This window comes from Chrysemys picta, chromosome 2, assembly GCF_011386835.1.
Source record: "Chrysemys picta bellii isolate R12L10 chromosome 2, ASM1138683v2, whole genome shotgun sequence".
Lineage (NCBI taxonomy): Eukaryota > Metazoa > Chordata > Testudines > Emydidae > Chrysemys > Chrysemys picta.
This window is the reverse complement of record NC_088792.1, coordinates 21,517,643-21,531,855: the sequence shown is the minus strand read 5'-3', so window position 1 is coordinate 21,531,855 and position 14,213 is coordinate 21,517,643. Positions and strand designations below refer to the sequence as shown.

At 46.8% G+C, this 14,213-nt stretch overlaps 1 protein-coding gene across 5 annotated transcripts in view; it reads right to left on the bottom strand.

Annotated features, from left to right (window-relative positions):
- RNF32 (ring finger protein 32) overlaps window positions 1-12,942 on the bottom strand; it is a 47,361-nt gene extending 34,419 nt beyond the window's left edge. For 4 of the 5 annotated variants that reach the window (XR_010598207.1, XM_065582751.1, XM_065582754.1 and 1 more), the window contains exons 1-3: window positions 12,812-12,942; window positions 7,318-7,438; window positions 6,516-6,786 (exon numbers count right to left, since the gene is read on the bottom strand). Coding sequence is in view for 4 of the 5 variants with exons in the window: in XM_065582751.1 (XP_065438823.1) it covers window positions 6,516-6,786; window positions 7,318-7,395 (349 nt within the window). In the remaining variant the exon portion in view is untranslated. Of the gene's footprint in view, window positions 1-6,515; window positions 6,787-7,317; window positions 7,439-11,686; window positions 11,817-12,811 lie in introns of those variants that run through there. The other variant, XM_065582752.1, reaches the window with a different exon arrangement.
- Window positions 12,943-14,213: the final 1,271 nt, after the last annotated feature.

Genomic DNA, 14,213 nt, shown 5'->3' with positions numbered 1-14,213 from the left:
GCATCTTCCCACCCCCGCTCCGCCCATGCCCCACCCTTTCTCCCAAGTCTCCACCTCTGTCCTGCCTCTTCCCGCCCAGTTCTGCCCTCTCCTCTGAGCATGCCCCGTTCACACTCCTCCCCCTTCCTCCCAGAGCCTCCTGCACACCGCGAAATAGCTGACTGCAGTGGGCAGTAGGCGCTGGGAGGGAGTGGGAGGAGTTGATCGGTGCAGCCTCTGGTGGGCAGGAGGTGCTCGGGAGGGAATGGGGGAGCTGGCAGCCAGTGGGTGTTAAGCACCTGCTAATTTTTTTCATGGGTGCTCCAGCCCTTGAGCGCCCACGGAGTCGGCATCTATGGGGGGAAAGAGCGGGAAACCAAAAGAAATGTTTCATGGTAAGAATGCTGTAGAATCCTTTAGCAAGGGGATCTCTGAAACTAATGGTTGGGAAAGACATCATGGCTGTTAGTCTGATAATATACTTGCTGCATTTTTATAGCAATGTTTATTGCCACTGTAAAATTGTATTATAATAAAAAAATATTTCTTCTTTGAGTGCTTGCTCATGTCCATTCCAATGTAGGTTTGTGCTTGCCCTGAACACCACCACCGGAAAAGTTTTTCTCTCAGTGATATTTGTGAGGTTGGCTCTGGTGCTCCCTGAAGTTGTGTCCTCACAGTGCTGGTATATAGGGCTCCACCCCCACCTCAGTTCCTTCTTATCACCCATGACGGTCGCTGGAACTGCTGCTCTTCCTTGCATTTTCCTGCAAGTCTCTCTCTCAGTGGACTTTGTTGACTATCTGTAAACAGTTCTTCTCTTCGAGTTTGTTAGTTAGTTAGTATAGTTGGTAGTGGACTCCATTTAGCAGGGTTAGAACTTCCATCGTGCTGGGGTATGTTTCGGTCCTCAGGATTCAAGCTGTGTGTGTCATGCCATCAGCCAATACTGGTTAGTCAACCACATTCCAGCTGCCTCAAGCATCTGGGGGAGGCCCACATGCAGGAGTGTTGCAGGATTTGCAAGGGCTTCAGGCCCAGAATTAAGGAGGACAGGGACACGAGACTCGAGTACCACCTTATGGAGGCAGCACTTCGGAGCTGAGTCACATTGACTTGGCACCAAGTACTTCGGCTTCAGTGAGAAGCGCCCCAGAGTCTCTAAAAGGAGGTGCAGCGCCGTTCCACTTCTCTGGAGCCAAGAAAAGACTCTGTGTCTACGGCCTGGCACCGACACTCATCCTCATTGCCGAGGACAATGCCAGCATGGGATTCTCGGCACCGCTCTCTATTGCCAGTGCCAAGAAAGAAGCAGAAAAAAACTGATCGGGGAGATCCCCAAACCCAAGGTCTGCAGGGCATAGAGTTACTGACAGAGTGTGATCTATGTTGGGCCACTCGGAAATACCACCGGTGCACATGGTACCGTTGACTCTGGCCCCGGTAAGGGCGCCGTTGGACTCTCCACCAAGGAAGAGCCACCAGAGTTTGACAGCCCTGGTGCTTCCGTCCATGCCGGAGGCATTAGAGGCAGCGAGAGAGTTGCTGTCACTCCTGGTACCGCCATCCCTTGCCACTCAGGAGCTGACTGCGGCGGCATCGGAGGCGAGGATCTTTACATCACCGAGACCCCAGGTGCCATCAAAAGGTGCAGTGTCCATCTCCTTCCTCACGGCACCATTCACCGATACCAGTTGGCATCGCCTCACCCTGGTTGCTGAGAACTGACTCCTCGGAATTGGATTCTGAGGTGGAGTCATACATCTCCCACAGGAGCAGGCACCACTCCAACCAACAATGCCCAATGACTGAGATGAGCCAGGGCATTTCACCAATGACCTGGTCACCAGCACAGTGGCAGATGCCACTACAGTGGCCATTTTGGAATCCCTGGATTTTTCAGCCATTCCAGGGTCCACATTCCAGGAGGTCCTACTCCATTGGGGTTGAGAGCTCCCCCACCACCTCCTTTGGAGCAGGGACTAGGCCTCGGTGCCAAGCCCAGTACTGAACTGCAAGACCCAGCCCCACGGGACCCATCTGGCGCAGATGGCAAGGAACAAGGCTCCATGCCCCATTCCTCTTCCTCCTCTCCCAAAGAGAAGGTGGCTGGAACAAGTATAGAGTCTTCCCCAGGACAACTATAGGGCGCACTAGGAGCTCATCAGGAGGGTAGCCCAGAACCTGGGTATCCAGGTCGAGGAGATTTCTGAATCATCCCACGCCCAGGTGGACATTTTAGCAGCTTCAGGGCTATTGCGGATGGCTCTGCCTTTGAACAATGCCTAAGGGCAGGAGCAGTGGAAAAGGTTCCACCGGAGTGAAGGGATTGCGGGCCCTAATCAGACCGATCTTGGACCTACGAAACCTCAACCGATTCATGAAGAAACTGACCTTCCACGTGGTCTCCTTGGTCTCCATTGTCCCTTCTCTGGATCTAGAGGACTGGTGTACTGCCCTCGACTTGAAGGATGCATATTTTAATATTGCGAAATTTCAGGGACACAAAAGGTTCCTATGATTTGTTGTGAACCACATACGCTATCAATTTTATTGTGCTGCCATTCAGCCTGTCAGTAGCCCCTCAAGTGTTCACGAAGTGCCTGGCAGTCATCGCAGCCTTCCTGAGGAGAAAAGGGGTTCAGGTCTACCCCTACCTCGACAACTGGCTGATCAAAAGTCGATCCAAGGCCCAGATGGAGGCAGATGTGGAGATAATACAGTCAACCATCCAGGACCTGGAGCAGTTGATAAATATGCAGAAATCTACCTTTTCCCCAGTTCAAAGGATAGAATTGGAACAGTTCTCAACTCGACCTAGTCCTTTCTCCCAGAAAACTTGTTCAGAGCACTTGGGGGCACTCAGAGAGAATCTGAGGAATCACCCCATCACCACATCAAGAAGCTGCTTAAAGCTCCTACGGCACATAGCGTCATCCATCTATGTGGTATAACATGCGAGACTACGGCTCAGATCTCTCCAGCCTTGGCTGGCGTCAACATATGCACTGGGCTGACACCATTTCGACAGGGTGGTATCGCTTCCTCTGTCCGTGATTGCAACCCTACTGTGGTGGCTGGACCCGCAGTCAGTATGTGCAGGAATCCCATTCTCAAGGCCCCAGTTGTCAATGTCTCATTACAGAAATGGGATGGGGGGGGGGTCATTTGGGGACCCACAGAACTCAGGGCCTCTGGTCCCCGAAGGAGCTCTCATTACACATCAATGTGAGGGAACTGAGGGCAGTGCACCTCGCCTGCCAGGTGTTCCAAACCCACTTGGAGGGCAACGGGCATGTCAGTCCTTACAGACAGCACAACAGCAGGGCAGAGCACAATCCTCTCCCCTATGCCAGGAAGCTCTTCAACTGTGGGAATTCAGCATAGCCCACTCAATTCACCTTGAAGCCCCCTACTTTCCAGGCTCACAGAACGAGTTAGTGGATCACCTCAGCAGATCCTTTCCCAACCATCACGAATGGTCCATTCGCCCAGACATTGTAAGCACCATTTCCCAGAGATGGGGAACTCCCCAGGTAGACCTGTTTGTGACAAAACACAACAGGAAGTGTCTTCAGTTCTGCTCCTTCCTACCCTGTTTCCCCGAAAATAAGACAGTGTCTTATATTAATTTTTGCTCCCAAAGATGCGCTAGGTCTTATTTTCAGGGGATGTCTTATTTTTCAATGAAGAAGAATACGGTACACATTTTTTTGCCTTATTATCGGGGAGGTCTTATTATCGGGGGGATGCCTTATATTACAACGAGAGGCAAAACTGTAAGTAGGCCTTATTTTCGGAGGATGTCTTATTTTCGGGGAAACAGGGTAGCCACAGCCTGGGCTCACTCGCAGACACCTTTCTCCTCCTTTGGACGGACCATCTCTTGTATGCGTTCCCTCCCATGCCTCGTATGCATTCCCTCCCATGCCTCTCATACAGAGTTCTGCTGAAGGTCAGAAGGGACAGGACGCATCTTAACCTGATAACCCAGCCTGGCCATGTCAGCACTGATTCACCACCCTCCTAGATCTCTTGGTGGACACGCCAATCAGACTGCCCCCGTTCCTGGGCCTGATCTTTCAGGACCCTAGCTGTCTATGGGCCTGATCTTTCAGGACCCCAGCTCCATGGCTGAATCCTGCAGAACTGGCACACTCTTGGCCTGTTTGCAAGGTGCTTTTTGGGAGCAGGAAACTCTCCACTAGAACCACTTACCTGGCAAAGTGGAAGAGATTCTCAATCTGTTCAGTGCAAAAGGGGTTTTGCCTGCTCAGTCAACACTGCCTTTCATTACAGATTATCTACCCCACTTGAAACAGCAAGGCCTAACAGTATAATCTATTAGGGTCCATCTAGCTGCAATCTCGGCCTTTCACCCACGGGTGAATGAGCAGTTAGTTTTCTCAAACTCGATCTGTGGTCGTTTTCTTAAGGGACTGGAACGGCTATACCCCTAGGTACACCAGCCACTCCCTCCCCGGACCTCAACTTGGTGCTGGCGAATCTAACAGGACCCCATTTGAACCGCTGGCAACGTTCTCTCTGCTCTACCTGTCCTGAAAGGTGGAATTACTTCTGCCAGAAGGGTCTCAGAGATCAGAGCTCCTACTTCAGAACCACCAGTTGTCTTCAAGGACAAAGTTCAGCTGCGGCCACACCCGGACTTCCTGCCAAAGGTGGTCTCACAATTCCATAGTAACCAGGATATTTTCCTACCTGTCTTCTATCCAAAGCCACATACTAACAGGGAGGAACAGAGACTCCAGCTAGGTGTTGTGTACACTAACCTTTTCCATAAAAAGGACTAAACCTTTTCAGAAATCCGCTCAGCTTTTCATAGCCATTGCAGACAGAATGAAAGGCCGCCTAGTCTCAGACCAGAGAATTTCATTGTGGATCACTGTATCTTAACATGCTATGATCTAGCAAAGGTCCCAGCTCCTCCATTGACAGCCTATTCTACAAGAGCTCAATCATCGGTGGCAATGTTCACGGCGCAAGTCCCGGTTCAGGACATTTACAGAATGGCAACATGGTCATCAGTTCACCCTTTCACATCCCACTATGTCATCACCCAGCAAGCTAGAGATGATGCGGGTTTCGGCCAAGCAGTGTTACAATCAGTGTGCAAATTAACTCTGAACCCTCCACCTGCGCAACTGCTTGGGAGTCACCGACATTGGAATGGACATGAGGAAAGCACTCAAAGAAGCAAAAACAATTACTATCCTTCCGTATCCTTCCTATCCTGTTGTTCTTCAAGATGTGTTACTCATGTCCATTCCACCCCCTGCCCGCTCCGCCTGCCCCTCTGTCCAAGGCTAGGTCCACCCTACCCGCCTGATTCGGCAGGTAGAGATCGATCTTCTGGGATCGATTTATCGCGTCTCATCTGGACGCGATAAATCGATTCCAGAAGCGCTCCCCTGTCGACTATGGAACTCCTGCTCGCCGAGAGGAGGAAGCTCTGTCGACGGGGGAGCTTGCCTGCGCCGCGTGGACCCACAGTAAGTAAACTTAATTCGATCTAGGAAACGTTGACTTCAGCTACGCTATTCTCGTAGCTGAAGTTGCGTTTCCTAGATCGATTCCCCGTCCCAGTGTGGACCAAGCCCAAGTTAGCCAGCAAAAAGGAACTGAGAGGCAGCAGGGCCCTATATACAGACGCTATGAAGGTGTGGCTCCCGGGGGCACCAGAGCTGACCCCATGGATACCATGGGGGAAAAACTTTCTGGCAGTAGTGCTCGGGGTGAGCACACACCTACACTGTAACGGACATGAGCAACACATCTTGAAGAACAGTTATGGAAAGTTAGTAACTGAGGTTTTTTAAAAGAAATTTGCTCACTTGGCATGATTCCAAGCTTTCACTTTTATGACTTCTCTTGTTGCATGTTTGCTTCTTAATGTGAAGTAGGTATTTAACTACAGGTGTTAATTCTTGCTGGGTTTTGCCCCAGGATCATTGCAAAAACAAACATTTTTAAGTTTGGGCAGGGGTGGGTAAACGTTAGCAAAAGCATACAATTTATGTCCAAACGAGTAAACATCATTACTAAACAAAGGTAAAGCGACAGTTGCACACAATCTTATGTAATCATTCCAACATTAAAAATAACATCTGTTTTTGTTTATACTTGTATTGCATTGTATTTTCAACCACTAATATAAAAAAATTATATATAAAAAAATCAGTGGGGAAAAAAGTGCCTGTTTCTAGAATGAAAAAATTCTTCATCTAGACTTACTAGTTTCTTCCTTCTCCCTTAGTCTGTCACACTGAAAATAAATTCAAATATATGACAGATGTGAGAAGTATTCAACTTTTTTGATGGCAGTTTGTCCTTATTGTTTAAATGATCACTGTTTACCTGAAGGCCCAAAGTACTTGATTTTTGACATTTTTATAAACTTTCTATGCATTATACAGTTTTATGCTAAGTTATAGTATTGAAAAGAACATCTAGCTATTGTATTCTAATAAGTTTGAAATAAAATGCAAAAATACACAAATCAGAATATAATGGTTTACCTAACGTTAATTGTGGAGGATTAGGATCAAGGACATATTCTTTTTCTGGATCTTCCTTTTTTGTGTGGAGAATTCTCTTTTTTCTTAGTCCAGTATCTACTACTGCTCTGACCATCTCTTTGTTCACAGGTTTGTAAATGTTCTTTTTATTCCTTAACTTTGACTTAAAAGGATCTGCTAATGAAAGATCCTGGAGCTGAAGGTTATGTAAAATATGATCTTGTAAAGCAACTGCAGTAACAGCTAAAGTATCTTGTTTGGAGGAACTGCCCTAAAAAAAAATCCATAATTATTAATATAAATGACTTGTATACGTGTACATTATGTACAGTATGTTAAAGAAAAGTTCAGCCCTTAGCCAATGATGTTTTAATTTGACAAAGCTTTTTATACATCTACAACTCCCATGCTTGAAGTCTTACTAATATACAATTACCATAATATGAAACTTAAGATTGATGTTACTGACACATCCTAACCTTAACTTATAAAGTCAAAAGAAATGTTTGATTTATGGTTTATATTAAATAAAATAGCAGTAATTTTTAACTTTTAATTACTGAACCCATAATTATTATATGCAATAAACTCATTATGAATTATAAAAGCTTGACATGCCTAAACATATTTTGCCTCAGTATAATTAAAACAATCCCAAGGCTAATCTTGCCTTTCAGAGCCCTGAACATAAACAAATACTTGTAAGTATATATTACTTTTAACACACTAAATGGGCCTATCTATATTCATTTCAATTTTTTGTAATGCTCACTTATTTTAGCATAAAATATGACCTGTGCACCTTGTAATTGTTTTTAGAATTGTGAACTGAAGTCATTGATGAACTACTTGTCTTCAAAACAGAATAATGATGCTCCATTGACAGGGACAATTGACAGCATATTTTGTAATATCTTGTAGTTCTAAAACCAAAAATACAAAAGAATTAGTAATGTTTTTGATCAACAGAAATACTCTCATTGACAATACAGTGGAAGTGTACAAAATTAATGTTCACTATTTTCTACACCTGTGGACAACAAGAGGTTAGCACAACACACAATGGTGCTGAAAACATTAGCTCCATGTAACCAAAAGTAGATTGTGACTCCTCTCTCCCCACAAACTCCAATGTACTGCATATGCTGTACACAGTATATTTTTGGATAGGAGCTAATGGATCTGTCATGGAAACCTGCCTTTATATCAGCTTTTTAGGTTATTTGTATTGTGTTAGCACCTAACAGCCCCAGTCATGGACCAGGACCCCAGTAAGATAAGCACAACACACTCTCTCTCTCTCTCTCTCTCTCTCTCCTAGAAACTACTTCAACATCTGTTGGTCGACCATCCTCCTCCCTTCCCAATTTGGGTACCTTAGGTCTCTGTTCTGAGCCTTCTCCTCTTGTTCCTATCCTTGGCTGAATTCAGCTGCTCACTGAGTTGAATTCTCTCTTTGCATGATGACTTTCAGGTATATTTCTCCACTCCTGAACTGTACTCTGTGCTTCGATATAGGTTGCCAACCCTCCCAGTTTTGCCAGGAGTCTCTTGGAATCAGGCTCTATCGCCCGGAGGCCACTGAAGCCAAACCGGAAGATTTTAGGTTGATAAAAGTCCAGTGGCGCAGCAGGGCTAAGGCAGGCTCCCTGCCTTCCCTAGCTCCAGGCCGCTCCCAGAGCAGCCAGCACGTCCCTGCGGCCTGGGGCGGCGGGGGCCCGCAGGGGTCTCCGTGTGCTGACCCTGCCCCCGGTGCCAACTCCACAACTCCCATTGGCTGGGAACTGCGACCAATGGGAGATGTGGGGGGTGCATGCAAGTAGGGGCAGTGCACGGAGCCCCCTCCCCCCCCAGGGGCCACAGGAACATTCTGGCCGATTCCGGGAGCGGCGAGGGGCTAGGGTAGGCAGGGAGCCTTCCTTAGCCCCACTGCGCCGCCAACTGGGAGCCGCCCGAGGTAAGTGCTGCCTGGCCAGAGCCCACACCCCAACCTCCTGCCTCAGCCCTGAACCCCCTCCTGAACCCCTGACCCTAGCCCTGAGCCCCCTCCCAGAGCCAGCACCCCATACCCCCTCCTGCACCCCAACCCCCTGCCCCAGCCTGGAGCCCCCTTCTGCACCCAAACTCCCTCCCACAGAACTTGCACCCCACACCCCCTCCCTGCACCCCAACCCGCTGACCCAAGCTCAGTCTGGAGCCCCTTCCCACACTCTGAACCCCTCGACCCCAGCCCAGAGCCCACAACTACTCCCATATCCCAACCCCCTACCCCGTGAGAGTGAGTGAGGGTGGGGGAGAGCAAGCGATGGAGGAAGTGGGGATGGAGTGAGCAGGGTGGGGCCTTGTAGAAGGGGCAGTGCCTTGGGGCAGTGGGCGGGGCAAGGGTATTTGGGTATGTTGGCAACTCTACTTTGATATCATATTTTGCTGCCTCCCTGACTGCCTATATTGAATTGTTTATTGTCATCTTAGACTCAACATGGCCAAGTCTAAACTCATAATCTTTCATCTCAAACCTCCACTACTTCCCATCTTCTTTACCATTAATAATGCCACTATCCTCTGTCATGAAGGCCTGTAATTAATTTGGGGATGTCTTTGACTTCTCCCTTTCCTTCTCTCCCCACATCAAGACTATGGTCAACTCATGTTGCCTTTTTCCTCCTCTATTCAAAATCTGGCCTTTCATTTCCACCCCAAATAGAAAAATCTCCAAATTCCTTGTCCCTACACATATCATCTCCCACTTTCATTACTGCAATTTCCTTCTCCCTTGGTCTTCTTCATACTAACCTTATGGTTCCATTCCATCTAAAATGCTGTTGCCAAAGGCTACCTTCTTATCCATGACTAAAACTAGACACCATTTACTCGCTGTGCTGGTGCGTATCTAATTAAAACTTCTTGTCCTTACTTCAAGGCTGTATGTTGCACAACCCCTGCCTGAATCTTGGACCTGGATGTGTCTGTGTTGCTCCCCACCACTCTTTCTGCTCACTAATGACTACACCTTCAATACTCTTTTTGTATCCTCCTCTCACAAACATTTCTGTGCCTTCTTCCCCGCTGCCCTTTGTGCTTGGAATGCCCCCACAAACCTGTCCATCAAGTCCACGCCCCTTGTCACATTCAAATCCCTCCTAACAACTCACCCACTTCTGCTGTTTTACCTATGGAAAAATTAAGGGGAGGACAAATATCACCAAAAAAAGGGGGAAGAGAACCTTCAAGATGAGTAGTGATAACAAATAATAGAGAAGGACTGGAATGCGAAAAGACAAGGTTATAGTGATAGAATCACTAACTGGATTTTGCCATATATATTAACCTATTTATTTTGGACATTATAGAAGAAGTGAGTTATCGATTTGAATGAAAACCACACTACAATCACCTGATGATGAGGCTGTTATTTTAGAATTGGCATCATTAATCTACATTATGATTACAATTGTCTCCATCTTGACTGCTGCAATAATAGAAGCAGCTGTGCACCTCGGTGACGGGTAAAGACTGCAGCATGACTAACCAATCTAACCACATTGGGGACCTCTGGTCCAGATCATTTGGAGGTGATGATGGTAGGTTGGGGAAAATAACCAGAAGACATGATTGTGGTTCTAGTCTCCTTCAACGAGGTTGTGCATCCGTCTTTCATTACCAGAGTTTAGAATACGGCGTTCTGGATAGTATAAGTAGCTAGGATTGCTTTCCTCTATTTATGCTTGGCCAAAAGAGCCAATTTCATTTGCAGACCATTTCTAATGAAAACCTTGCTGTTGTCATCCATGGCTTTGCCACTTCAAAATTAGACTATTACGAACTGTTCTCTGTAGACCACACCCATAAACTTATTCAGAAACTTTAAATGGTATAGAGTACAGCCATCTTTTTAATGAGTGAAGAATTTCACAAGGAGCACTTTATACCTGTGCTTCATGATTAGGGCCCCACCAAATTCATGGTCCATTTTAGTCAATTTCATGGTCATAGGCTTTTTAAAATAGTAAATTTCATGATTTCAGCTATTTAAATCTGAAATTTCACAGTGTTGTAATTGTAGGGGTCCTGGCCCAAAAAGGAGTTGGGGTGGGGGTTGCAGAGTTATTCTAGAGGGGGGTTGCGGTACTGCTACCCTTACTTCTGCGCTGCTGCTGCTGGTGGCGGTGCTGGGCAGCCAAAGAGTGGTGGCTGCTCACCAGGAGCCCAGCTCTGAAGGCAGTGCTGTTGCCAGCAGTTGCGCAGAAGTAAGGATGGCATGGTATGGCATTGTCACCCTTACTTCTGCACTGCTGCCTGTAAACTGGACCCTCAGTTAGCAGCCATCACTCTCCGGCCACCCTGCTCTGAAGGCAGTAGCACAGAAGTAAAGGTGGCCAGACCATGACCCCCCTAAAATCACCTTACAACCCCTCTGCAACTCCCTTTTGGGTCAGGACCCCCAATTTGAGAAACGCTAGTCTCTCTGTGAAATCTGTATAGTATAGGGTAAAAGCACTCAAAAGACCAGATTTCACGGTCCATGACACGTTTTTCATGGCCGTGAATTTGTTAGGGCCATATTCATGAGCTGTTGCTTGGCTTCTGAGTTGAATTTAAAGCACAGACTACAGAGTAATAATAATTTTCCCTGCTCTTTATTATGGAATGAAAGCTGTCCCAATATTTAAAGTGACACAGGTCATATTTTCACAATAATTTAGACTTTGAAAAACTATCTTTTATGAATAAAAAAACAGATTTTTTGTTTTAATTGTAGTGGAAACTGTTGAAACAAACAACCAATACTCCAGACACTCCCTTGCCTTGTTTGTAGTCAAAACACTGCAGCATTTTCCAAGTACAAAGAGCACCTAAATGTAGAAGCTGACTATAAACAAAAGTGAATGATCTGGCTCACCTACATCCATTGCTCAAGCTTGATAGAAATAAACAAACAAAAACAGAATAAGAAAAGAAGAGTAAACTAGACATAACAAAAAGTTCCCTATTAACAGTCTCAGGTATTACGTATAACTTAGGGAAGGACATTAAAAGACTGGTTTTTAACCTGATAATTGACCCTTAAAAAGCCAAGTCTCTAAGAACTAATCCAACTCCCCTTGGAAAAAAATGGGAAGATTTCCATCAACGTGCATGGGAGTTGGCTCAGTGAGACAATATACAATTACCATCACAACTGGCACTCATTTTTGACAGACTCAGTAAAGAGGCCAAGGATTGCAAAGTTCATGGACAATGAACTACTCCTTCCTGGAGGTGGTCTCTTCCGGTTAAAGCTGAGTTATGCTTGTTGGCGGTCTTAGGGAATGCCCCCATTAGTCCTGTACCTGTTTGGTGGACTAAAAGGATTCTTTTTTCAGAGATTAATTGACCTTCTGTTCCTCTTCTCAAAATATGTTAAAACTATCTCTATCTAAAGAGTGTCTTATTGTAAAAACAAGTTTTGAACTAAAAATTTAAAAATATAATAAAATCTATTTTAACTACTGCAACATTTGAATTAAGAATTTAAAGAAGTGCACCAGACTGCCAAAAGATCTCTTCAAATTGCTCTTTATAGATTCTTTGTGTGGTGCTATTCTAACCACTGATTTTTATGATAATCAATAATTTGTATTTCTATAGCACCTTCCATCCATGGGCCACATTACAATCATGAATGAGGCAGATTAAATGTTGCTGACTATTCCCATTTTACAGAAACCACCTATTCACCCTGCCCTACCCACCTCTTTCTCCTTCTCATCCTTAAGCACATCAGATCCCATAACAGTAGCTCATCTTTGCACAAGTCTCCCTACTGCACACTGGTTCATGGCATGTTTCTCCCTCATTTATCAACCCTCCCACCCATCTCCCACAGAACCAGCCCTCCCTTCTCATCTGCCTTTGCTTCCCTCTCTCCCCCCCCCCTCCCCCCAACATTCAGTATCTCTCCCTACAATGGCCTCTGCTCCTGAATGCACCCAGCACCTCTCTCCTTACTGGCCCCAGCTTCCCCCCATCACACAGTGCCCCGCTTATTGGCCCCTGGTTCCCCCCACCCAATGGCTCCTGCTCTCCCCATCACACATTTACCCCCCCCCTATTGGCCCCGGTTTCCTCACCCCCACCCAATCCATGCCCCCTGCTCCCCCACCACACACTCCACTGGCCTCCCTACCCCCATCACATTGCGCCCTCTTATTGGCTCCTGTGGTCCGCCCCCGATACAAACAGCCACCCTGCCAGCGGACTCTGCAGCACCCCTGGGCTCGCCCCATGGAGACTGTTACTGTCTGTTTAACACCGACCTGCTCCTCTCGCCACGGTCCGGATCGGGTTGCTTAGCAACGCAACTCCCAAGCTTTATCACAGCCCGCCGCCACCCCCACGGCAGCGCGAGGCAGAAACCGAGGCGTATGCGTGCGTGCGTGCCGCGCAAGTGGGCGGGCGGAACGTCAAGGAGGCGAGGGCGCACGCAGACCGGAAGTTCAAGTGGCGCGAGGGAGGAGTGTGGAATGTGGGCGTGAGGAAGGGCCTGTGGAAGGGACAGTCCAGGGGCACGTGGCCGCTGCCCAACGGTCGGTGTGTCCTCGTGCCCCTGGGTGAGGCTGTGCCTTTCGAACGCACGTGGGAAGGGGAGGCGGAGCTCTCTGACAGGCGGACGGGGCTGGATAAATTGGCGCGCGCCCTGCGCGATGTTGTCTGATTTACTGAGCGTTGCGCTGTGCGGGGGCAGTTGGAGCAAAATTTGTTCAGCTGTTTTGAGCTGTCTGTCAGAAATAAACACTTTTTTAAAAAATCTGATTTTGTACGTAGAAACAGTTGGCTTTGAAATATCACTTTGGCAAACCTCTATTCATAGATGATACGGTCAGAAGCGGCCATTGTGGCTCGCTAGTCTGACCTAGGGTGACCAGACAGCAAGTGTGAAAAATCGGGACAGGTGGTGTGTGTGTGTGGGGGGGTAATAGAAACCTATATAAGAAAAAGACCCAAAAATCGGGACTGTCCCTATAAAATCGGGACATCTGGTCACCCTAGTCTGACCTGCTGCAGTACATAGGCTCTGAGATGTCTCTGAATTAATTCTCTTTTGACTAAAGCATAATTTATCATAAAACAATCTTAATTTAAAATTTTCCAGCAATGGAGGTTCCACCACCACTCTTGCTAAGTTCTTGGAGTGGTTCCTCAGTGAAGTATAAGCAGAGCATTACTATTTACTTTGTAGGAGCTTGTAGAGAATTAGGAATCTGGGCCCCATTGGGCACTGTGCAGTCTTGAAGGCCCCAATCCCATAAATACTTTCACTTGTGTTTAACTTTATTCACATGACTAGCTCTGACAGTGGCACTCTTCTTGTGCGTAAGTGATTGTAGGGTCAGGGCCTATGTTTCTATTTCTTTTTGGTGCTGAAAGGGGTACATCAAGTCATGTAAGCCATTTTGCTGCATCACTTTGCATACAATATCAGATTTTGAGGGCAGAAACATCCACTACTTCTGCCCTTTGGGTTTCAGTGAAAATATTCCACAGAGCGGGGCTTTTTGTTTACCATCACAGACAATTTATTAAGTATCAGGGGGTACTTCCTTTGTGTGACAATTTATTGTCACACAAAGGAAGTACCAGAACAAATATATCCAGAACTGCTGGTAAGAATAGTTATAGTTGATTAATCTAGGCCTTTTTGGCTGGTTTTCTGGCTAT